We start from the raw sequence: 27,866 nt of genomic DNA on the forward strand, positions 1-27,866 counted from the left end.
ATTTTCTTTCACGACTCATATAAATTCTACTATTGCTAAGGCGTATTCACTTCTGGCTTTTATTAGGCGTTCCTGCACAGACTTCATGGATCCCTACACCCTCAAGTTATTGTTCACTGCACTAGTTCGTTCGAAGCTGGAATATGCCTGTTTTATTTGGAGGCCGTATCATGAATGCCATATTGTTAGGCTTGAACGTGTGCAGAAAGCGTTTGTTCGGTTCGCGTTGCGCTCGATGAACTTTTCTGAACCGATTCCATCTTATAAATCCAGGTGCTCACTTATCAAATTAGAGTCCCTGGAATGCAGAAGAACTGTCCTATCGCTCACGTTTGTTTATGACATCATTAGTGGTGTAGTTGATGCACCTTGTCTCCTCAGGAGTCTCCGATTCCATATCGCTATAAGGCCTCTTCGTAATATACCTATTTTCTATACGGATTGTGTCCGAACCCTCTATGCCTCAAATGCACCTTTGCTTAGAGCTATGGCCGACTTTAATCGCATCTCTGATTCTTCAGCTTTTGATTTTGCTCTTTCTAAGTTTAATTTTAAAACAATGGTCTGCTGTTATGGTCTACGGTTACGGTCCACTTGGGAGCGTTTTCGTGCGAACACACCTAGTGACTGGTGATGGGGCGAAAGTTGCAATACAGAAGTATCGAAAAACAAGAAAGAAAGACCGGCGATCACTAGCGAAAAAATGCGACGAGATTCCGGCCATGGAAAGTAGAAGAACGTGAAAAAAATTTGCAAAAAAAAAGAAAAGAAAAACTAAAGAGAAACATTAAAATATAAAGAGAAAAGCGGCATTCACCGAGAAGCGACACATAAAGGCGACAGCAGTGAAAACCACCAATACGGAATTGTAAAAGTGCTCCTACTAATTGCACACTGCTTGCCGTTTAACTGAGCCCCGCATGCTTATCAACCAACTACCCGGTCAGCACATTGGCAGAATAATTTTTGCGTATACTTTTTTCGCCTTCTAATTGTGGCGAAGCTTTTCGCTAGTATCTAACCGTTTGGAATCTTCCGTCTTTTGTTGCAATTGCCTGCGGACCAAAAAGGACATTTAAGAAACATTTAACGAATCTTGCTGATACGACAGCATCGACAAGTCCGAATTCAAATACCCATTGTTATAATAGTACCAGCACAAGCGAAATTGCTGGAAGACTCTTAAACCAAGACCTCCGCCTCCAGGGCCAGCGGTACGCTGCAGCGTAATACAACGAACGCCAAATTAGCACCAAATCATCCAGGTCGTAATAGTCAACACGAAGTTTTATTGCCACCAGGTTCACTCGATCACCTCGGACCAGAGCGCAACAACCACCAACAGTACCAAAACAGCGCGCCCAAGACCACGCACCACAACCAACAACAACGTTTGAAACCGGGTGAGTCCGTTCCAACTCGAGGAAATTATATTATGTATTTATATGAAGTGATAAAATTCGTCACTTACAGATTATCGTTTCAAATTTTGTAATTCACTCCAAACACACTTAATTAACCTAAAGACCCTTTTCTGTAACTCGATTCGAAAATACGGTATATGAATTCGAACATTTTGGTGCTCTTAACTCTATTGACCCGTCGGATATGTGCAATGTAAAACCAGTTCTGTAATCTTGGGAGTAAGAAACATTGTTCTGTAAAGCTTGTGAGAAGTCAATACAGTCAAGAAATCGAAAACCAAAATTATAAAAGTTCGAGTTCTGCGAATTATTTTATTCAAGTCCAGTTACAGAATAGTGGCGCCGGTATATATATAGTAATTTACATATTTAAATGTGCCACTTTAAAACATAATTTTTTTTATATACATGTGAAAGCCATGGAAATACGGTATATGAATTCGGACATATTGGTGTTCTTAACTCTATTGACCCGCCGGGTATGTGCAATGTAAAGCCGAACACGTAATCTTGCGAGTAAGAAGCATTGTTCTGTAAAGCTCGTGAAAAGTCAATACAGTCAAGAAGTAGAAAGCCAAAATTATAAAAGTTCGAGTTCTGCGAGTTATTTTATTCAAGTCAAGTTACAGAATAATGTCACCAGTATATATAGTACTTTACATATTTGAATGTGTCACTCTGAACCATATTTTTTTTATATATATATACATGCGAAAGCCATGTGAATGGGTAATGCATTACACATTAGCGACATATGCCTTTCCGCGAGAAATTAGCATCTAGTCGCAACAAGGAATAGAGGATTTATGTCTTTGTGATCATGAACCAATAAACTCGTTCTATAATTTTTTTGAAATATTTTTTTACTGCTCCACTATACTGTTGCGACTGAAACGTTACCTAAAAATTCATTAACTGCATGATCTCTATATGATCACATGGCACAAGTTGGTATGTTCCCACGAAGACTACAGCTATAAAAGCTTATTAAATTGTTACGAGAGTTTTGCCCGACCATATCTATTGGTGTGGCAATCAAATTTCCATAGACTCGAAATAAGACAAATAAAAATGAATTTAATGCAATTGTACTTGCAAAAATATAAAGTATGTATTACATTCAGAACATAGAACATCGGTATGCAATTTAAATGCAATCATAGAAGTTTCAGATAATATTCTAAGATTAGGTTAGACCACTAAAATTTGTAAGTTGTACCTAAACATTTAGTTAAGAAGTTTCGCATTCCAAGGGTTTGGGTTCCTTTTATTTTCCTTCCACTTGCGCTTCAGTAACCCTTATTTCTAGTTTTGCTACCTTCGGAATTGATATATATATATATATATATATATATATATATATATATAAATAGTGCGTACATACAAATTTGATGCACACGAGCGAGCGTTGTCGCATTTAGGACACTGCAGTCTAATGCGGCAGTTACCCACCGACGTGTGCCGTACGTAAGGACGTTTGTCGTACGAAGCACGTTTGACCGAACTCTCAAGCCCGTAGGAATCAATGTGTGCGTCTGTGTACATGTACATAACATATTTGTGTGTGTATTGTTTACAGATAAGCACTGTTGCCATTGACCATTTTGCATGTATGCTTATGGAAACATCAACTTTTTCCAATTTAATTTTTGATATTGTAAAAGGCCGGAATACATATTAAATAAGGATAAATAGATTAAATATTTATAATCAGCACTTTTACATAATTATTTCGAATTATTTCCACAATTTTTCAAATTTTAATTAGGCTTTTTTGCATAAAATTGCAAACAGTCAAAAATTAGCGCACGAAAGTTTACTAGGCAACTCTGTCTAGTGAGAGAGCGATCAGCTGACACGTTCTTACGGAAAAAATCAAAATTGTTTTGATTTCTACGTTCCGGGCTACGTACGTACGGGCGTTGCACGTCGGTGAGTTTTCGTTTACATTGCACACTCATAAGATAGGTCGTGTCAGCTGACACGTTTTTTCTACGTACGTTCGTGGGTAACTGCCGCATAACTCTACTGAAGCGTAGTTCCAGTTGACTTATTTAATTAAAGGCAACTTTCTTTGCATTCTCTTACGTATTAGCGAAATGAAATGGAATTTATTGTAACCAAAATAAATACGTCAACATAAGGATAGAAAATAAAACGAGCTCCGTGGCCTTATTGAAACGACATACTTATGTTCGAAACAGTGTATTATATTAGGTAATGCCTTGAATTTAAAGATGTATAAATAAATAAATTGTAATTAAAAGGGAATGCTGGCGTCTACATTCTTTTAGAAGGCACTTAGGTAAATCAGGTAAGGGGCCACCGAAAGATTAGGTGCGTCGGTGGCCATGGTTTTGAGCAGGGATGCACCTTAACGTTAAGCTAATCGTTTATCAAAAAATTTCCACCGTTTCCGTTGAAACACTTCGAAATATTATCGATAAAGAAATTATCAAGATAAATTGTATCTCGTTTTTAACCGAAACGAAAAGCTTTCGTTAACGTTAAAAACGTTAACAAAAACGTGATACTTTATGTTTGAATTGTGCTGGCAATGCTATAGCCATGATGAAGCCGTAAGGTGGCAACAGCGAGCGGACATACACACACAAACTCCATGTAATTTGTTTGTGTAATTCGTTGGTGGTAATGTCAAAATACTCTGAGAAATGTTCGTACTGTCAAAATTCATGAGAAAAGTTGCAATCAGCTTGGCTAATGTTTTCACCTTTAATGACTCCGCCATCAATCAGCTTTGCCAGCATAGCTTGAAATTAATAATCAACATAAACGATTTGATTTCGTTTTGATATGGCAGAAAACGAAACGAAATCATTTCGTTAATTTGACGTTCTTAACGTTAATAAACGAAACGAAATGACTTTGTTTCGTTTATTAACGTTAATTATCGTAACGAAATGATATCGGTTCGTTGGTTAAGCATGCCTGGTTTTGAGGGTGGGACATGCACCGGGCGTCGCAACACCACCCGCGGCGCCCCCTATGTATATTCGGCCCTTTTTGTTTATTTTTCCTTTTGGTTCTTTTAATTTTCAGCTTTTTTTTATTTTGATTTCCAGCGTTTGGGTAACCGGTCATTTCCGGTTCGGTAGTTTTTTTTTTGCGTCAGTCTTTTTTGAATTTGAATTTAAATTTTTGAATGTTAACGGTCTGTCCGTGACATTCGGTTCGGCCGGATGTGGTTTTATTTTGTATTGATAAGCGTTTTGAGTCGGTCTCTGCGCTTCTGTCAGGTTTTTTTGAATTTGACAGCTTTCAGTTTTGACAGGCATGATAGGAACTTTTTCTGTTTATGGCGCAGGCACAGTAAGGTTGGCAAGGACCCGCCCCAGCCGACAATGACGAGCCACTGTGCACCACCACATCATGCCGACCACCTTCCTTACTGCTTCCACTGTAGATGCGTTTCCATAACACAATACTTACTGATATCTTTTCAAACAGATAAATGTGCTGGTCAATCTCTTCATAGCATGTAAGATTTATTGTGTCTATACTCAACTTATGTACTATACTATTAAATAATTATCTAATTTTAATTTAACATTGTTATCTAGTCTGTAAGGGCTTTAAATGCCATAGACTGAAATAAAGAAATATAACTTTTCAGAAATTTATTTCTGGTGTCCATTATGGAAAGTATGTCCATTTATGGAAAGTATGTTATTGATGTGTGAAGGAAAAAATCATGTATTTTAACCCATTGCGACGCGATAAATAATTTCGCCGTTTTATAGCACATAGCTCCTTTCAAACATGATTTAAATTTGCTTTTGGTGGTAGGGAAATGTGTGAATTTTTTGCCGTATTTCCTCATAATGCCTACGGAGACGACCCCTTAAGCTCCTGGGAGGTGTAGCTTCATCAATCAGATGTCTGTTGGGATGCCCAGGTTTCTGGGTATTCAACAAAAACTGGCTGTTTAGCATTTCCTTTATCTCTCTAATGGACGACACTCTCGCCTCATTGTGTAGGTGGTGTTCTGGGGACATAAGAAGACAGCCCGTAGCGGTTCTGAGGGCAGTATTTTGGCAGCCCTGTATTTTCTTTGCCTTTACCCCAAGTGCTGCCGGCAAGAGATTTGACGATTTTATTACGGCTTTGGATTTTCGGTACAATTGCGGTTGCATGCTCTCCAAAATGTAGAGCCTGATCGAACGTCACACCCAAGATTTTAAGGTGTAATAGAGTCGGTAGTGTGATGTCGATGTTGGGATCAAATAGATTATATCACACTGAGTGGTGGGTGATAAACGCCAGACCGCGTCCATTTCCGCTCTCGCGATCTTTTGGGTGGACGTTATGTCCAGAGCAGGTCTGCAGAGCAGATCTTGCAGTGTGTTTGGTCTCTTGGATCGCTGCAATGCGGATGTTATGCAGTTAACCCATTACAGTTTAAATGCAGAATCTGAAGTGCAACGGGGGAGACTTCGTCACTCTGGGGGTAAGTGATAGGTGACTATGTCTGAGTTGAGGGAGGCCAGGACGCAATTGCTGTTGTGCCCCTGGGACTGGCGCAGAATACGGGACTCCCTTGGGCGTGAACAGCAAGGAGCCACAAAAGATTTATAAAAGTTACGACGACGTCGGGTTTTGGGGTCTAGCTCAGAACATCCTGTTTGATGCAACCATCCCTTGCACGTCACACACTGACAAAAGTGTGGTCGTCCTAAAAAGATTCTTTTCCGCAAACGCAGCATACCTTCCCGGAGCAGGAGAATATGGCGCAGTTCCGCTGCAAGGATCTGCTGGGAGGATGACCATTTGTGGGAGGCGCACAACAAATTAAATGGGGTTACACTGAAATTACAGCCTTTGGTCGGGAAAAATCCCGAGTCGCTCCGGTACATAGAACCGGCTGCCTTAGGAAGTGTCAATTTCTTTGTATTCCTCCTCGTCCTCTATTTTTTCAAACAAGTCAGTTTCTTCATTAAGAATGCCATATTATTCCATATTTTGATTAAAAACCGAAATATCTTTGGAGATTGGTAAACAATATTGTGATGAATATTTGCAACACTAAGGGATACTATCATCTCTAAGCCAATACTAAGCAGTGACTTGTATGCACATCAATAAATCAATCATTATGTTTATACATATGTCCATACAAGCAGCAGAGAGCAACGCATAAACACATGCATATATCTGAGATACTCCCAAAAGTATGCAATAGTTTGCACAAGTATCACTCACATATACATGCGCATATGAGAAGCTATAAACGTAGTTATAGCTGGTAATTTTATAGCTAGTAACTAACTAGTAAATTTTAGAAATAGAAGCGCCTAGAAATATGTCAACGAGGAAATCAAACAGTATAAAAGCAGCAACAGGTGAGGCACGAAAAATCAGTTTGGTTTAAGCAAGCTATCAGTTGCGAAGTATAATTGTTATTGCGAAGTACTTTAATAAAGGCCATTTTGCATTATTGAATAGGGGAGTTATTTATTCAACAATTTAGTGATTCGAGCGTTAGTAGAAGGTTGCAAATAAGAGGAATTTCAGTAATTCGTTACAATTGGTGTCAGAAGAGGAATTGTTGAATAAATTCCGAAGATTGCGAATACAACTTGGAATGGCAAAGTTGAGTGAATTGAGGATCCAGCAACTGAAGAAGGAGTTGAAGAGCCGTGGATTGAATACCACCGGCAATAAGATCGAACTTCAAGCACGGCTACGAGAGGTATTGGAGTTGGAAGGAATTAACGTGGACGAGTATGTCTTTTATCCTGATGTGGAAGAATCAACAACAAAAATTGAAGAGAAAAACGAAACATCGCAGACAGTTACCAGCACAGACTTGAACATGATATTGGCTGCAATATGTGCACAAACATCGACAGTAACATCAATGTCGTCGCAAATGTCATCTCAACTGGAAGAACAGAAGACATATATGGCATCACAATTGGAAATACGGGAGGCACGCATTTCAGAAATGTCGTCGTAAATAACATCCAAGATGGAATCACAGGAGACACGTATTTCAGAAATGTCGTCAGAAATAGCATCTAAAATTGAAATACAAGAGGCACGTATATCAGAAATGTCGGCACAACTGGAAGCGCGTATGGAAGAGAAACCAACGCAGTCTCAGGAAGGGTTCAGTGGTCGACAAGATAAAATGGAGGCCGAGATAGATGCTTTAAAAGATCGTATTCAGGAGTTACAATTGAACAGTCCAATCACTTCAACGTCTACTCTGAAGGTAAAATCCCCAATGTTTGATGGTTCTGTTCCTTTCCAGGTATTTAAGCTCCAGTTTGAAAAGACCGCAGCAGTGAACAACTGGAATGTTGACGATAAAGTTGGTGCACTGTTCTTGACATTGAAAGGGCCTGCAGCTGAGAACTTACAAACCATTCCAGAGGGCGAACGGAACTGTTATGAAGCATTGATCGGCGCTCTAGAGAGACGATACAGAACGGAGCATAGGAAACAGATATAACAAATGGAGGTACTGAACCGCTTCCAGAGGGCTGGGGAAACATTGCAAGAGTTTGCGTCGGATGTTGAAAGGCTGGCACATTTTGCGAAGGCAGGCACACCCGTGGAATACACCGAAAGGGTAAAGATTCAGAGTTTTATAAATGGCATACGGGATGTGGAAAGGAAACGTGCTACATAAGTATGCGAATCCAAAACTAACATTTGCCGAAACGGTATCCCATGCAGTAACCCAGGAAACAGCATCGCTTCTGTGCGCCAGCGTTCAAAGCAGGCCGTGTGGAGGTAGAAAGGCCAGGCTGGGTGAACACAATATTGGAGGCGCTGAATGGATCGCAAAAGTGGGATGAAAGAGTTATCAAATGCTTCAAATGCGGGAAGCCCGGTCACATTGCACGTCATTGCGATCTTGATCCTAGTGGTTGCAACAGCATGGGTGGTCTTAATAACAAATCTGGAGGGGATGAGCAAGAGCGAGTAAGATGTAGAAATCGAGAGCTGTCTCCATCTATTGAATGTCCTGTGATATCTGTGGCGAAAATTGGAAGGAAATCAAGCAGTCTTACCGTCAGAGGGATTGTGGATGGCAAAAAACGTGTACTGACTGTATACGAGCGCATCTCATTCCTTGATCCGATATGATTTGGTGAACAGGAGAGTAAGGTCATTACCTGGAGCAAGATTGCGTACGATTACTGGCGAGTGTGACCAAGTCCAGGGAGAAGTGGTATGTGAAGTCTTAATTGGGGAGGTCATGATTCTACACAAATTCATTGTGGCGGAGATCGTTGATGAAGTCATATTGGGAGTGGACTTCCTAGTTGACCATGACATCAGGATCGATATGCGGAGAAAGATTATGCGATGTAAAAACAAGGATGTGCCACTTAACTTCAGTTTGGAGAAAGGGTTCAGCAGTAAGCGAGTGCTGGTGGAGGTGATTCAACAGAGACCACAAAAGTCAAGGAAAGTAGATCGGACAAAGGTTGATGGAACGAATGGGCCAAACAAATCAAAACCGAAGGTACCTGCGAGAGAAACACTGGCATTGAAAAACCCTAATGGACGCAGTAAAACGAATGAAAGAATTTCCCAGAAAGAATGCAAGGTGGTTTCAAGCCAGGGCGCACGACTGTTGGGAAACTTCGGAACGACACTGATTATGTGAAGCCAATCCGTCAAGAGCAAGCTCTACAAAGTAGTTCATTGGCCAAACAACAGAGGGCGAGGGAACCATCCAGGATAATGAGTAGTAAGATGAAACGCAGGTACGATGAGAACAATAAACATCCAAATTTTGGTGCAGTTGGGAAGGCCCCTACAAAGTTGTGAAGAAAATCAGTGATACCATCTACCGCATACAAATCATTGGGAAACCACGAAATAGAAGGGCGGTTCATTTTGGAGATGCTAGCGGCGTTTAGATCAAGAGATTTGTCTGATCGGGACGATCAGACTTAGGTGGAGGGCAGTGTGACGAATATTAGCAACACTAATGGATACTATGATCTCTAAGCCAATACTAAGCAGTGACTTGTATCCACATCAATAAATCAATCATTATGTCTATACATATGTCCATACAAGCAGCGGAGAGCAACGCACAAACACATGCATATGTCTGAGATACTCCCAAAAGTAGGCATTAATTTGTGCAAGTATCATTCACATATACACGCGCATATGAGAAGCTATAAACGTAGTTGTAGCCTGTAGTTTTATAGCTAGTAACAAACAGTAATAGAAATATGTCAACGAGGAAGTCAAACAGTTTAAAAGCAACAACAGTTGCGAAGTATAAGTGTTATTGTGAAGTACTTTAATAAAGGCCATTTTGCATTATTTAATAGTAGAGTTATTTATTCAACAGTTATGTGGGCCGAACGTTAGTAGAAGGTTGCAAATAAGAGAATTTTCAGTAAATTCGTTACAATATTTACCTTTGCAATGGTCGACTTCCAATTGCTTCCGAGCAAATAGAATTGTAGAACCTACGTAGTATATATAGTATGTATTTGAATAAGTACGTAGATAGTTTGTAATTATTTTTTACATTGAAATCAAAGCACTTTCGCCAGCAATTAAAAACAGTTATAAGCAAGTAAGTACATAATCGTTTTTCAGAGTACTTCTAGAACTGCGAGCACATAGCTGTGTTTGATCACTTCTAAACCAAAAGAGATATAGTAAAGCGGCATATGCAGGAATGTGGGCTCTATACAGTGATAATAAAATATGCAATAAAAAAAATTGAACAAAAAACACATAACTGTTTCCGTTTGCGCAGCGACGATATGTATATTCTTCAATGTAAGTTTTCACATTTATTTTAAATTAAACTTAAACAAAGTTATAAAAAAGGTAAAGTAAACTAATAAAAAATAGGGTACAAGATATAATAGAATAATACTGTTCTTATAGTTTATTTTATATTTTTTAATAACAAAAATACTAGTTTTTTTAACTTTAGTTTTGCCATTTGGCGTTAAAAAGTAAGAAGTATTTTTCACACTACTATAATGACGGCATGGCTATAGGTTCGCCAAAAATACGACTTACCAAAATGTTGGCCGATGAAAATTTATTTAAATTTTTTTCCAATTTTTTTTTTATTCAACTTTTACCCTCACTAGGGTAGGCACCTTGTCGTTGGTGTGAGGGCTTAGCCGAACTCCATAGCGCCCGACTATGAGGCGGAGCTGGTTAGGACTGACATCTTCGCCGTTTCGCCTCATACGAGGGCGGCGGGATGTCGGTGACCAAGAACTGCCAACCCCCTAATCCAGGGTGTTATGCGGACCGTGCCTATTGGACGATTTGCAACCAGGGGATAAATTTGGCTGTATTCGAACGGATCCTTCCCGATACCGGGCCACCTCGGGAAGTATTAATGGCCTTACCACAGCAAGGGGCGCTGCTGTGGCGGACTGTTCTTTCCCCGTATATAATACTGGACCGCTGAGCCCGCCTTGTCGGGCAGGTGGTCGTACGACCAAGATGAACGACTCATTAACTGACTGTAATAAGGACGATGTAAATAGGAGGACTGAGTCGCAATCCAAGGACGACAAATACGAATTAAGCGATGCGTCGGACTCGGGGAGCGAGAGTAGTGCTGATTCAATGAGCTCCGTGTTGGAGAAGCACACAAATGAAAACGAAGTAGAAGAGTGGAGAAGGGTACGGAGCAGAGGAAGTAAAAGAGCTGTCTCGCAGTACCGTGCAGCACTAAGAATTGTTCAACGCTTGGGAGCAGTGGTCGACCCAACAGAAGTGGAGATCGAGCGCTTGGAATGGGCCCATGAAGCGGTAGAAGTAGGTCGAGGGCAGTTCAAAAGGTTTGCTGCGAGAAACCCTCGGTTCTGCAACCGGTACGAGGAGGAAGAAGCGTCGAATGGCAGAATGAAGAGGCAACGTTCGGCGGAAGGCGATAAGCCTGCTTTCAAGAGGCAGAAAGGACCCAGTCCTAGAGCCGCGAAGCAGGGCAGTCGCATAGACAAGACAAGTAGGTCCAAGGCTGTAAGACAGATGGGCCCCAATAGCGAGGTAGCAACTACCTCGAAAGCTGCGAGTCAGAGGGAAGTTCCAATTAAGGAAGTAGGAGATAAGCCAAAGGGAGATAACGCTAAGACTCCGGCTTTCTCGGAGGCGCTAAAGGGAGTTAACGCTAAGACTCCGGCTTTCTCGGAGGTGCCAAAGGGAGATAACACTAAGACTCCTGCTTTTCCCGAGAAGATGAGTGATGTGGCAAAGCAGTCACTGACTGTGGCGCTGGTTGATCGTAGCAGTCCTTTCGGACAAATGACTACTGAAAGGTGGAGATCTGTGGAAAGGGAGCTTATTAGCTTAATACTTAAGATGATGCGGGAACAACCAAGTAAGCCCCTTCCAACCTTTGATTCGGGGGGATGGTATGAAGATGATAGCGTGCGACAACATCGCGAGCTTGCAGTGGCTGGAGGAAGTGGTTCCAAACCTCCAAAGGCAAGGCACGAACGCGCGGTTTGAGGTGGTGGATAAAGCGCAAATCCCCACGGTACCAAAAGTTAAGGTATGGATACCATGCGTGATGAAGTCAGAGGATACACTGCGACTTCTGCAGAATCAGAATCCGAACATACCGACACAGGATTGGAAGGTACTTACTGTATCTCGACCTACCGAGGATGGTCAGTTCTACATCTTCCAAATAAACAAGCAGGCGGAGGATATTTTGTACACGCAGCTTGGTAAAATGTCCTTTGGCACTGGCAAAATTTACATGCGACTCAGAAGAAGTCCCGAGGATAAAAATCCTAACACGCTAGAGGTGGGCGAAGTCGAAAAGGACCTCAAAAGCCTAAGGGAAAAAAGACAGGTGGAGGTCCCCGACGTCACCATGAACGTGCTAGAAGAGGACCAACCGCTAAATGGTGCTGTGACTCGCACAGAGGAACACCCTTCACAACAGTCACGAGAGGCTGAAGGGGGCCTCGAATACTCTAAACCAAAAGGGCAAGGGGAGGACGACGACGTCAAGACGAAGGTGCTGGAGGGGGACAAACAGCCCAATGGTGCTGCGAGTCCTACAGATAAACCTCCAACACAGTAAAGTGGCGTCGAGCAAACTCCTCCTAACCCTTGAGGAGGGTTCGTTTGACGTGGCGCTGATCCATGAGCCGTGGCTCTCATCGGGAGGAAAGGATTCTGGACTTTTAACTTCCTACGGGTGTACGAATAACCACTAGAATACACTTGTGCGGTATTCAAGTTTATGTTGGGACGAGATATATTTGAAGGGCCTTAGACTTCAAAATCTAAGATTTCGTCCTCAGAAGATGTATTATTATTTTTGCTAGACTCATAAATTTTTTTTTGTGTTCAATAATTTCAAGAAATCGTTGTTTATTTCAAAGTCATGGCATCATTTATTCAGCCGTTTAAGACCACTTCTTATTGTCAGAAACGAAATCAACATAACTAAACTCATTTTTTTCTGTGTTTGCTTTTAATCAAACTCATGCTTGAAAACGTTCTTGCAACTTCAGCATTACTAAGTGGCAGCACAAAATCGACAAGCTTTTGGAATTACACTGTTTAACATAAAACCAAAAACTTAATTTTGAAGTAACATTTTTCCAATTGTGGATATAGATATTCTTTCACTGCATTTGTAATCTCGCTATTTCATCAGTGCTATAATTGTTTTTTTTTTTTTATTTGTGAAATATGAAAACCATTGAGGTTTTACAATTCTCAATGTGTTTTCACCCGAAAAGAAATATATTTTGCTAAGCTTTTCTATATTGTGCGGGGAGCGTTGCCTTAATTTCTCTATTAATTTAATTATGAAGTCGCGACATATATTACGTATATTTCTTTCAATGAATTCGTCTATACATTTATCATATTTGTTATTTGTGGGTTACATTGAAATAACAGTCCTTGGTCGAAAAAGCCCGAGTCGCTCCGGTACAATGAACCGGCTGTTTTGGGAAGCGATATGTTTTGCGTAGTGTAAACCAATGTGTTTAAAGGGCCAATTAAACTTCCTTTACCCTAGCGCCATAGTCGTAACCATACCCATATCCATAACCATCTCCAATGTGATCGATTAATGGTGTCCTAACCTAAAAATCGTGAAAATTTAATAAAAATGAAGAAAACGCAAAAAATTGCAACCATATTCCACAAAAAATAAGTCTCTTTGTCAAAGTGTATCCAAAACAATGAATAAAATCTACAAAAAGTTATTAAATTCACCACCTCAAATATTTTTAGCTTATGGATATGGCTAGAAACCAAAAACCAATTGGTTGGCTATGGTATGGTTATGGCGTTAGTGTTATGGTTTGGCACCATTAATCGATTACATTGATTTCCATAAGACGGCCCATACATGACACAAAAGCCATGCGCAAATATAAAACGACGGAATTTGTGCAAATGAAAATTTTGACATACACGGCTCAAAAACACTGCGCAATATTCATTTTTAATGTAGCGCAACAAATGAAACATGTGTTTTAATTGTATAAAAAAGGCACTAATTGTATAAAAAAAACACTATTTATTTTGAACAGTGCTGGTAATTCACAGTATAAGTGGGAAAACTCGCACCAGAAGCGTTTATTTTCCATTGTATTTATAATTTTTATATTTTAGTTGCAAGACCAGCTCAACTCATTGCAGCACTGCGCAATATTCATTTTTCAACTAGCGCAACAAATGAAACATGTGTTCTAATTGATAAACAATTATTATGTATTATTACATTTGTGTGAATTCCTGTTACAAGCTAGAGATGGTCCTTACGCCTTCGATATTAACATTTTTAAGCAATAATTACTGATGGTATATTATCAGAAACCACAGGTAAACTGTGTAAGATTCACCACACACGAAGAAAAAAGCATGTGCAATATTTGCAGACATGCGTAAATATCAAAATGGTTTTGATCATAGTGTACCTATACCAAGTGTGTTCACTAAGCGATAAACGTCAAAACTACAAACAGCCTCGCTCACCTGATGGAAATCTCAGGTCTAGAGTCGCATTTTTGGTCTCAACGACAACATTTTTGACTACCAATCGTATCAACTTTTTCAATTTTTCAATCATTCGGCGCACTCGGTAATGGTATCCATTTTGAATTCGCTGTCATTCCGAATCCAGCGAGTGCCTGTCAGAATGCTTGACAGATAAGTCAACACACTTGTACTTGTACACTATGGTTTTGATTTTAGCGCAGTTCTCTGCGCAAATAGCGCAACCAGTGCACATATCGGGCAAATCCTTGTGCAAATTGGTAATTGGCACAAGGATACTTGAGCCGTGTAATTGGCGTATAAGGTAGGTTCGATCAGCTGTTTTATCTGGTTATGGTTATAAGTCACCATTAATTACACCCTTAAGCGCAATAAAAGCAAGCAACGTTCTTATATATATAAAAGAGATGGCCGCTCTGTCCATACTATACTATCCGTGCATATCAAACAGCCAGTAGCGTTCCGATCCTGAAATGTTTCTCGGCGGTTTAGAAATGTCAAAATCATAAAACTCTCGATCATAACTCTCTTGACTTGTATCGCGATAATGGCAAGTAATGACCAAGATCGTGTTAAAAATTTAGCAATTTATATTTCTTGTACGATTTTCAATATATATATATATTACCTAGCAAGTGATAAACGGGATTAGTGCAAATAAATAATAAAACGAATTCAATTAAAGTAATACGTATGGTAAATTTTGTGCAATTTATTGATAAAGTGTGTGACGCAATGGAATTTAATTATGCCACTGCAATAAATCCTACTGAAAAAGTGTCGCCTAAGGCAACAACAACGATGAGAACAATGAACAACGAAACTGATAGCGCTTTCAAAGAATGTGAACCACCCACACTTGATGATCAATCTTCGGCGTATAGTTCTATACCCTCATCGTCAAGTACATCGGCATCACCACAAATACAACTCGAGTTATTGGATAGTTTAGATGATTTTCCTGCAGATTTTTCTATTAAATCTCCAACTGAGGATATTTCGCAATCATCGGAAATAACCAAACAAATTAATTTGAATGTGTTAACGGAAGAAGCAACGTCACATACCGATAGAGAACAACTACAGCAATTACATCAACAGGTGCTACATCATTTAGGACTAAGCTTAGCTCTAGAAGATACAACTGATTTCGTATATCCAATATGTAATGCAATAATGGCACATGAAAGTGATGAATGTATGAATAATAATGTATGTCTAGATAATGATTTGTCATTAGCACATATATCTTTTCCTACGTCAATTAGCACAAGTTATAGCAATCCTGGCGACGACGACGATGACAACCTTAACCTAAACTATCAAGGTGCTGATAAGTTAATTATGCGCTATTTAAATGGTTCATTAGATGCACGCAGTTTAATATTGTCGGACGATAATCAAACCACATCATTTAACTCATCTAATACATGTCACTCGTACAGTCCTGTACAAATAATAACACCTATTCAAAGTGAATTTTGTACAACGACAACAATTTTATCACCTGCGCAGTATCCAATATTATCACCATTATCATCAACATCTACGTTTATTTCGGCCAACGATTCCTTTGACGTTTCACAAGAATCACAAATGCTAATGCATATGCAGCAGCGGCAAGAGAAATCCCACAATCTCAAATATGATATAGAAAATGCAACCAATTTTAATATGGGAGAAAATCTATCGCCATTTTCATCAACCAACTTAGACTTTAGCGATTCGATTTCAAATGATGCGCTTTTTTATACAAATACTATGAATAATAGTAATCATGATGATATTTGTCTACGATTAGAATATAAATTCCAGGATCAACAGTTGGTTCAAGTGCAGCCACCGACAGTGGTAGCATTGAGTGTTCCAGCGCCTACAGTAGTGTCCACAACTTCTTTAGGATGTTATGATCGTATATCAATATCAGATAATGTGCATATGAATAATTTAGAAATGGATACAACTGATCTCACGTTGTTGTCTTCGCCGTCGTCGGCATCGATTGCTTCTGCTGATATTTTAGATGGTCAGCAACATAAGTCGACACATAATAACTTGAAAGGAGAAAGGTAGTTGTTCTAAAATCAATTAAATATTTTAACGCACTCTAACATTGGCAATAGCATATTTAACTGCTTATGCCTTTTGATCGGTAATGTTTGTGTGTATGTGTGTACATATGTATGCCGCATGTGTTGCTTTGCTATACTGTATATCTAATTTATTTTTAATGAACCTACTGCAATCTAATTTCTGAAATGATATATTTAACAAAAGCAAAAAAAAAAGACTTTGTCAAAAAGCTGCTTAAGCTGAAGACATCGTCAGTTGTCTTTAAAAATCTTCAGCATTTATAAAAGAATAGTCCATAGTACTTTAGAAACACCGAAGTTTTTCAAAATAGTCAATTGAACTTCAGAAACCTATAGTGTTTCGGGATTATCTCTGAATCATTTCAAGGCTAATTTCGGGATTGTCACGCAGTATTTCGGATAAATTTCAGAATACTTGCGAAAGTATTTCTAAATATGTATCTCCATAACCAAAATTCATTAATTGTTCCGGGACTATTTTTATCCGCTTCGGCATTGTTTTCGGTGTAATATCGGAACTGTTTGTAACTCTTTTAAATATTACTTCGGGACCATTTCTGAACTGTTTTTGGGATCTTTCTTGGGCTTTCTGGATACGAGAATGGAATTTTTTGCAAATATTTTTGGGGAATATTTCGAGACCTTTTCGGGATCGTTTCGCGACAAGTTTGTTGTGATACAATTTTAGGGATCATTTCGGAGTTGTTTGTAGTTCTTTTCAAAACTATATCCGGATCATTTTAGGACTATCTCGGGACTATTGCGATTTATTTTCCGGTAATATTTTGAAATTGTGTTTCGGATTGTATTGGAATTAAGGCATTGAATCCCGGGATATTTTGCAATCCCGGGATTTCTAGATTTGATTCTGGACCATCCAGAGACTGTTTCTTTTTAGCTTTGGTCCAAAAATAATTATTTATAGTATACAAATATGAGTAGTTTAATGTTGTTGTTGTAGCGATAAGGACACTCCCCGAAGGCCTTTGGGAGTTTTATCGAGTTTCATGGTCCTTTGCCGGATGCAGATCCAGTACGTTCCGGTACCAAGGCCGACCATCTCGGGAACGATTTGTTATGACCACATGCGACCTCCTAGGCCATCCCGCCCTAGTTTAATAAAAAACAGTACCGGTCGCCCAAACTTTGCTCGGCAATTTTCGAGTGGCATACATACTTTGTTCTACATGTCATCATTGATCAAACTCTACTTTTTTATACATATGTACATATATTATATATTTTTACTTACCAATATTTGATTTCCTTAAAAATAGATTTCAAAAACATATCAAACACTAACCGCAAAATGAACTGGAATGAAAAATTTGAAATGGGTAATTCCAGTCTATAGTATAAGGGATTGTTATGACCATTAGTGAAATCGAGAACTAAGTTATTTAGGTCGAGTATCTTCATGTGCCGAATTATTAATTTCAAAAAATTTTTTAGTTATACAATATGAAAGTCTCACAGTTTTATTACATTCCAAAAGCTTGAAAATTTCACGAATGACAACTCTCAGTTAGTTTAATTAAATGTCAACTTACTTCCCTAAGCGCCATCTTTTGGTAAGTAGTTAATGGTTAGATGTCGTTTTCAAATGGAACATATGCCTCTGTTGTTGTTGTTGTTGTTGTAGCGATTAGGTTACTCCCCGAAGGCCTTGGGGAGTGTTATCGATGTGATGGTCCTTTGTCGGATACAGATCCGACACGCTCCGGTAACACAGCACCATTAAGGTGCTGGCCCGACCATCTCGGGAACGATTTATATGGCCACATCGAACCTTCAGGCCATCCCTCCCTCCCCACCCCCAAGTTCCATGAGGAGCTTGGGGTCGCCAGAGCCTCGTCTGTTAGTGAAACGGGATTCGCCGCTCGAAGGTGAGGTTGACAATTGGGTTGGTGAAGCTATATATTGCGCTACACAACCCCTTGAATCCCTCTCGTGTTCAACGGTAGCAAATTACCATGGTGAGATATCTTTTTGCTAAGGTGTGAAATCTTTCTAATAGTAATCTGTAAGAAATTGCAATTATTCATTTCATATTTGCCAAAAATATGCATTTAAATGTATTTTGCTAGAATTTGCTCGGTGCCTTGATATTGCATTTCAATTTTATTAGCGTGTGTGAAATTAAGAAAATAAAGTCGTATCATGTGTAAGATTTTTTTACGAAGGTTTTTTAACTTTAATGTTCTCCTTTAAAGCTTTGATAGAATATGAGGAAGTAGAGTACAATTTCGTCTAACTATCCCAACCCTAAATGGCAACCCTACTTAAAAATGTCCCCATTGTAATGCGGAGTGAAATACCTGTCGCTTGATTCCCAGATCGGCATATGTCATGCATTTTTTTTAATTTCGAATAGGTGGCAACCGTAAATGGCTACCCTACTCTAAAATGTGCCTATTGTAATGCGGAGTGAAATACCTTTCGTTTGATACCCATGTCAGCATATCTCATGCAATTTTTTTATTTTCGAATAGGTGGCAACCCCACTCAAAAATGTTCCTATTGTAATGCGGAGTTAAATACCTTTCGTTAGATATTCATATCGGCATATCTCATGCAATTTTTTTAATTTCGAATAGGGGGCAACCCTAAATGGCAACCCTACTCAAAAATGTCCTTATTGTAATGCGGAGTGGAATACCTTTCGTTTGATACCCATATCGGTATATCTCATGCAATTTTTTTAAATTTCGAATAGGTGGCAACCCTAAATGGCAACTCTTCTCAAAAATGTCCCTATTGCAATGCGGAGTGAAATATCTTTCGTTTGATACCCATATCGTCATATCTCATGCAATTTTTTTTTTATTTCGAATAGGGGGCAACCCTAAATGGCAACCCTACTCAAAAATGTCCCTATCGTAATGCGGAGTGAAATGCCTTTCGTTTGATACCCATATCGGCATATCTCATGACATTTTTTTTTAATTTCGAATAGGTGGGAACCTTGTGAAACATTCTGAGTGGCAACACCTAGGTAGAAAGTCTTAGAAGGTGATACATTATCTCAGTGCCAAATTTCATTTAAATCAGTTAAGCCGTTCCCTAGATCGTTCGGCTATACAAACATACAAATATACAAGAGTTGCTCGTTTAAAGTTATAAGATTTATTAGAAAAGCGACTGTCTCCTTCGGATCATTGAAATTTGTATCGCCTAAAGTAGGATGTACTTTACCAGGAAATTGAAACTTAACAAAATAAACCAGTTAAAAATATTTTAATATGCAATATGAGATCCCGAAATCCCATTTATTTTAATATAACCCCAAGATTTCGGTATGGCAAATGGATAGGGAAGTCCAGAATTCCCTGGACTCGATGTCTTAATTGGAATTATTTCAGGATGTATTCTAAGTTTTGTTCTCTCTGGTTTCAATGCTTTTGAATCTTCATAATTCTATGTATATTCTAATAAGGGTAAAAGATTTTTATCTCAACGATCTTAAGTAATATGTTAGTTTCTGAATCGCACCTATGTTTATTGAATTGCAACTCACGGTTTTCTTTCTGAAACACAATTAACATTTTTGAGGTTTAAAATACAAATAACTCACCGACTTAGGTTAGGTTAGGTTGAACTGACCGGTCCATGAGGACCTCACATAGACTGAATCAGTCCCTAGTGTTACCAGAAATTTGTTTTAACGACCAAACTGGAAAACCCTATCAAAACCAGGACCTATGTTATAAAATAACTCCGTTCTTTATTTATTATATATATAGTCCTTTGCCGGATTCAGATCCGGTACGCTCCGGTAACACAGCACCATTAAGGTGCTAGCCCGACCATCTCGGAAACGATTTATTTGGCCACATTAAACCTTCAGGCCCTCTCTCCCTCCCCACCACCAAGTTCCATGAGGAGTTTGGGGTCGCCAGAGCGTCGTCTGTTAGTGAAACAGGATTCTTCGCTACGTATAGGTGAGGTTGACAATTGGGTTTGGAGAAGCTATATATTGCGCTAGCAACCTGAAGGGTTGCGCTACACAGCCCCTTGAATCTGGTATTTTAGTCGCCTCTTACGACAGGCATATCTACCGCGGGTATATTCTGACCCCCTGACCCGCTGGGGTTCACGTGCTCGATCGTTTGCTCCTACAGCCCGCACTTCCTACATCTGCTATCACTGACCAAGACTAATTTAAAAATAAATACTCGTCATGAGTCTACAGTCCTCTCTTTTTTAATGATAGAAGCAACTTTGTTAGTATAAGGTTGTAAGACCTACACATAATCTTCGACACTTTACAGCCCCGCGCTTGAACCCTTTCCTGCTAAGTCGATCATGTGCACCTCTCGCCTTCGCCTAATCTCGCCCAGTCTAATTGGGACGTCTACGGAGCAAGCTTCAATGGGTGCGCCTTTTTTAGCTAGTTCATCCGCTTTTTCATTCCCATCTATTCCCATATGCCCTGGGACCCTATATAGATGTATGCTTCTCCCTGTCCTGATTCTCTCCAGGGACTGCTTACACTCTAACACGCATTTATATCCTGTGCTATGCGAGATTATTGCCTTAATTGCTGCATGACTGTCAATATAAAAGTTAACCCGGTTGCAGCTTAAGCTATTCTCTTCCAGGGTTTCTACCGCTTTGGTTACGGCTACTATTTCCGCTTGGAAAACGCTACAAATTACAGCCTGTAAGATCTCTTTATTTCCGGATCAGCACAGTATACCGCAGACCCTTATCGTTCCACTACTTTGGAACCATCTGTATACACATGTATCGCCTCGTCCGCCATTTGATCACCCTTACGCCAACTCTCCGCCTTACGTTTAACGTTGTTTTGCATTTCAATTGATGCTTTCTGAACTACACTTGGAAAAAGACATTCGTTCAATCGATCCTTTTATTGATTCGAATAATCTTATAATAGTCAAATAGTAAAACGCTATTAGAAAAACTATTTTGAACTACTTCGGTTTTTGAACAAAGCAGCAGATAAGTAATAGCTCCGAATCGAAAAACGAATGAACCATTTTGATAATTATATCGTTCGTTTAAATCAATAATGCGCTAACTTGAAAGTCTTGATTTTTTTTAGTTATACAAATACCGACTACCAAAATTGAATACCCACTTATCCGTATGCTCTATTGAATATTAGTCTGATTTTATTCATTAAAATTTTTTAACATTCAAAATTTTAATATTTATTTGCTAGCCCAGGATTTTATACTCATAAGTATTCCTGAATGGAAAGTTCGTCTCATCATGCTTTTTTTTTGAACATATTGTTTTTGCATAAATTGTTCGTTTTCTTTTAAATAATTAAATGACCTTTAAAAAGAAATCTTCAGCTGAAATCGAAAAAGTAAATTGCACTCAAATTATGTATAAAATGTTGGAGTTTTGGATTAAGCGAATAAATTTAATAGCCTTTCCTATACTTACATTAATATGAGGGTAAAAGTCTAGTTGATTGGTCGACTGCTAATATGCTACCAAAAATATCGAAAGAGGTGTCAAAAGACGCGTATTGACCTCGACAAAAATAATCCGAAGGCGGAAAAGAAAAATTGTATCTCTGTCCGGAGATATTTGCAGTTGCAGCTGGCGATTTTCATGTGGTTGTTGTAATCTTGTTGTACCCACAAAAACACAAAAAAAAATTGTGAACATAAGTGTTTTGCGAGGATATAGTTTTGGTCTCCAAACCGGTGTTGGACCACCCAGGGTAATTTTTTATAAGCGCGGCCGATAGCCGCCAACGCAGAAAGCTGTTCTGTGCAAAAATACTATGGATCGCACCCCCGGTTTCTGAGTGACCCGCGCGTAATTTTTCGGTGTTTCGTTAATATTTTTTGAACGAGTTAAAATTTTTATTTTCTTCAAATTTTTTCTATCGAACAGCCGTTTCAGAATTCGAGTTAGAAACTCACTCTCCAATATTTACCCCTTACACAATGGAGTTTCTCAAGGCTCCCCGTGTCAGTTATTATATTCTCCATAGCATTCAACGAGATAGGCAAAATCATAAAACTTCACAACTCGGTAGATCATTGTCTGTACGCAGACGATCTGTATATTGTATGTAAGAGGAATGAAGCAGATGAGACAAAAAGAATATTCGAAGATATTTTAAAAAAGATATCAGAATGGTCTGATCTCTCTGGAGTCAAAATATGTTTTGGTAAATTAAAAAATTTTCATGTGTGTAGAAGACGCAGATGTGATTATCACAACTACAAAATATCTGTTAACAACTCAGAAATAGAGAACGTTAAAAAATTAAAAATGTTAGGTGTCATATTCTCCCATGATTACCGTTGGAAAGATCACTGTATTGAACTAAAGAAATCAGCTGCCAGTGTAAATTTAATACATACCTCTCAAGTACAAGATGTCAAGTACACATAAACACTCTTAGATATGTAACTAAAACTTTAATATTAAGTAAGATAGACTATGGATTGTATCTATATGGCAAGTCTCCAAAATTAACGCTGAATATCTTTAGCTCCATTTATCACCAGGCAGCAAGGGCATGCGTCTTCTCCTTCCGAACAACACCAATAAAAAACATCCTGATAGAAGCTGGTTTACCTTCATTAGAGGATAGAACAAACGATATGCATACTAGGCTGGTACCAAAGGTAACTTTCTGTTCAAACTCGGTCATCGATGACGACATATCTTCGATAATTCTTAATAATAAAACGCCGAGAATACCGTCTACCTTGTATTTAGTCCTTGACACCGCAAGCAAACTGGGACTATCCTGGACTGGTGAAAATTACCAAGCAGCAAATCCTCCTTGGGCCATTAAAAAAATATATTCTGCGATCTTAGTTTATCTGCACAAAAAAAAGAATTCCACCACCGACGCCGAATTCCGCCAAAAATTCCAAGAACGCAAAGCCTATTATCAAGCGGCTGAATGGATTCTCTGGTATACAGACGGTTCCAAAACTAACAACACTCCGGCCAGTTATGCCGTCGTCGACAAAAAAGTTCTCTTCTTAAGAATGCAAAACCTCATCTTCGTTCACAGAAAAAGCCATCGCTATCTTTTTAATCTTTTTTAAGATCCTTATTTGCACCGACAGCGCTTCAGTTCTTAAAGCAGTCCAAAATCCAATCCCTAGCTCAAACCAATAAACAAAATAAGAGATATGCTAATGGATAATCAACAAAAAATCAGGCTATTATGGATACCTGGACCTGCAGGTCTCCCCGGCAACGATGCAATATACAGCTTCTCCAAACCCAATTGTCAATCTCACCTATCCGCGGCGAATCCTGTTTCACTAACAGACGAGGCTCTGGCGACCCAAACTCCTCATGGAACTTGAGGGTGGGGAGGGAGGGTTGATGGCCTGAAGGTTTAATGTGGCTATCTAAATTGTTCCCGAGATGGTCGGGCTAGCACCTTAATGGTGCTGTGTTACCGGAGCGTACCGGATTTTTATCTGGCAAAGGACCATCACATCGATAACAGTCCCCAAAGCCTTTGGGGAGCAACCCAATCGCTACAACAACAACAACATGCAGCAGACCTACCCCCAGCGGGTTAGGGGATCAAAATATACCCGCGGTAGATATGCCTATCGTAAGAGGCGACTAAAATACCAGATTCAAGGGGCTGTGTAGCGCAACCCTTCAGGTTTGCAGCGCAATATATAGCTTCTCCAAACCCAATTGTCAACCTCACCTATCCGTGGCGAATCCTGTTCCACTAACAGACGAGGCTCTGGCGACCCCAAGCTCCTCATGGAACTTTGGGGGTGTGGGAGGGAGGGAATGGCCTGAAGGTTTAATGTGGCCACATAAATCGTTCCCAAGATGGTCGGGCTAGGACCTTAATGGTGCTGTGGCACCGGAGCGTACCGGATCTGTATCCGGCAAAGGACCATCACATCGATAACACTCCCCAAAGCCTTCGGAGAGCAACCTTATCGCTACAACAACAACAACAACAACATGCAGCAGACCTAGCCGCTAAATCAGTACTTATGGCACCTGTAACGACATGCAACATCATAGAGAAAGGACATAGCCGTCGATTCATCTTAAATCATCTACGCCATAAACGCACGCAAGAATTGCAATACTACCACCACCACCACTACAGCAGCATTAACCTAATCCCGCAAACCCCAAATTATCCAACAGATATGCCCAAAGGGCACATAAAAACTTTTTCACGTATTCGTCTTGGTCACACACTTCACACGCACCAATACCTCCTATCTGGAGAACCAAAACCGTCTTGCCCATTCTGTCAAACGGATCTAACATTAAAACCTATATTCACGGAATGCCCTGACCTCGAAGAAACTAGAAGACGCTACCTAAAATGCAACTGGATTGAGCTACTAACATAACTTCAATCAATAACTTCGTCAAAGCCATTAAAGCACACATCTAACATAACTTCAAAACTACACAAAAAAAAAAAAAAAAAAAAAAAATTATTCGATATAACTAATTCCCATCGAGCGGATAGTCATTAGACATATTAACTTGTTAATTTATTTTAATAATGTTAATAAATTATAATAATAATAATAATAATTTTCTGCCTTCGGATTATTAATACTGATATCAAGACGCGTCGTTTGGCACCCTTCTCGATATTTTTGGTAGCGTATTAGCAGTCGACCCCTCAAATAGACTTTTACCAATATGAGCAGCAGGTCATTTCAAAATTCCTATATTCATTTACCGATGCCTTCATTTAATCAAATTTATTATTGCTTCGCTAATTTTGGCTTTGCTTCGTAATTCTATTTCTAATATTTGCTTATTTTGTGTTTTCATTTTCTCTGATATACAAGTTTTTCCACTCTGCTTTTGTTTGTTCCCCCACCGCCTCCCTTTTGAACATTGTTCAAATAAACGCAGTGTTTTTTTCTTGACAACTCTACCATCTTGTAAACATATGTACGTGCAATTATTCACGATGTATATGCCATCTCTTATTTGGCGTCAACTGTTATTTTTTTTTTATTGTTTGTTAGTAAAAATATTTTACATTTTGCCGAACAATCTATGAACCATCTATTTTTAAAGTACTTTACAAATTTATGCACTGGGGTGTACTGATAAATAAAAATTGCCACATTAGAACGTTTCAACGATATGTGCACACAAAATATGTATTTGAATACTGTGGCTGGAGGAAGTGGTTCCAAACCTCCAAAGCCAAGGCACGAACGCGAAGTTCGAGGTGGTAAATAAAGCGCAAATCCCCACGGTACCAAAAGTTAAAGTATGGATACCATGCGTGATGAAGTGGAAGGATACACTGCGACTTCTGCAGAATCAGAATCCGAATATACCGACAGAGGATTGGACATTGGGATCTATACATTGATTTCCATTGTGCTGCAATATAGAGATATACGCCGCCGCCGCCGATTTTTGTCGTTTTTCGCACGCCTCCGCCGATTGTCAAAAATATCGGCGCGGCGGCGGCGGCGGCGGCGTCCGGCTCGTTACTATATTTTCTAATCGTTTAAGACTGTTTAGGCCATTTATTGTTCATGTCGAAAATTGGTTGGTCGAAAGTGGTATCAACGGATGCGCATCACTGCCAGCTATAAGAAACTAATTGCGAAGTTTAACTATTTCTAACTGTTCAAAAGTTTCTTAAAAAAACAGGCGCTTTCGATGCTAGCTTAACACGGACTTTGCATCACACAATTCACCAAGTTATTAAAACAAAACATTAAAAGAAAAGTTATATAATTTGATAATTTTAATTGAGCTTTAGGCCAGATTATTGAATAAAACTTCTTTTTTTAGTACTATTCAAAATATATTTATTTGTTCGATATTTCGACTTTAACCTGAAGTCATCATCAAGAATCTACGATCGACTATACATATCCATATGTGTAAGTCGTATTTTTGTTACGGAAATGTATGTTTAAAAATGTTAATTGTTTTCTTTCGTAGATTCTTGATGATGACTTCAGGTTGAAGTCGAAATATCGAACAAATAAATATATTTTGAATAGTACTAAAAAAAGAAGTTTTATTCAATAATCGGGCCTAAAGCTCAATTAAAATTATAAAATTATATTAAACAAGGCTATTAAATGTACCAAGAAAAGTTACATAATAAATTTATATACTCACTTTGCATATTTTTTTCAAAAAATTAATAATGAACAATGAATTCAAATAAAATGGCCCAAGGCGAACATGTTTTCAAATTGTCCAAGTTGGTAAAAAAAAATTACCCAAAAAAGGTGCCGATTTTTTAAAGAATATTATATTGCGATTGGCTCAAAGAATTTGCGAAATCAGTGATGCAAAATCCTTTGGTGGGTTCTAGGCGCATAAACACTCCTTTGGAATGTTTCTTACCTCATACTTAAGTTGAGGATATACATATTTACTTATGAGGAGGGTTTGAAAAATCACTTGGTCTTACATTCAAACATCTGTTGTTTATTTGCGAAACTAAACAATAGCGACTGAAATGTTAATTTTGATTTTCACACTTCATCCTTCAACACCCAAGTCTCCCGGTTACACATTTTCTAAAGTTGGCGGCCCTATCCAAAACTAGTCCCTTGGAGTGAATCACATTGATTATAGCCTAACAACCAAGTTTAAATATACCTACACATTACGGCTCCTTTTACAAATGTGAATACGTAGGCACATATATTTCCCAGGTGAAGCTTTGTCCTTCGCAAGAACACTCAAAGTGGTGAAGCAAAATCTTTCCTAAGACAGTCGAATGTAGTGGATAGTCGAACTAGTCTGAAAAGTGAAGCTGTCATCAATAATGAGCTCTTATAGCATAAGGCCGGAGAGCAGCAGTTAACATTCAACTTAAAATCGGTCGACGTTCATTCTAAAATATCGTTTTGATTTAACGAAGACTATTGAAACCAATGTTGTGAACACAAACGTCTGAAAACGTTGGTCTACATTTTAAAAATTTTATCCAGGGTCCTAGTAAAATTTTAATTATGTAGATGCGCCGAGGATTATACGATTTTCACCCATGAGTTACACAATGACATCCACTTAGACTGCTTATGATTTCGAAGGCGGCATCCTTGGCCGAATAGTCACACCCTAACGTTTCAAGGTGTTTCTCTGGTATATCTCGGCAGCATAGCGCGACAAAAACATCCGTTAGAAAATTTTCGGAGCTACACCTAGAGATTGTAGGAACGTGACGTGGACGAAGGTATGAGTTCGAAGTCGCAGTCCTGTAGCTTCTGTGCTGGCATATGGTGTGAGAGTCAGGAGGCGTGGTAGCGACTGGTGGTCGGGATTGCTACTGTTCGCACATCGGGAATTGTAGCTGTTAAAAACAGCCGAAAAAATTGGAGGCGCCCTATGCCATGAGAGTCAT

General features: G+C 39.1%; 1 protein-coding gene across 2 annotated transcripts in view; it reads left to right on the forward strand.

The window, feature by feature from the left end:
• Window positions 1–14,956: 14,956 nt before the first annotated feature.
• Window positions 14,957–27,866, forward strand: part of MTF-1 (Metal response element-binding Transcription Factor-1) — a 96,226-nt gene continuing 83,316 nt past the window's right edge. Inside the window, exon 1 of one of the 2 annotated variants that reach the window (XM_067787949.1) lies at window positions 14,957–16,495. In XM_067787949.1, the coding sequence (XP_067644050.1) occupies window positions 15,120–16,495 (1,376 nt within the window). In that variant the 5' untranslated portion in view covers window positions 14,957–15,119. The remainder of the gene's footprint in view (window positions 16,496–27,866) is intronic. The other variant, XM_067787950.1, reaches the window with a different exon arrangement.

Source organism: Eurosta solidaginis, chromosome 5, assembly GCF_040869045.1.
Source record: "Eurosta solidaginis isolate ZX-2024a chromosome 5, ASM4086904v1, whole genome shotgun sequence".
Lineage (NCBI taxonomy): Eukaryota > Metazoa > Arthropoda > Insecta > Diptera > Tephritidae > Eurosta > Eurosta solidaginis.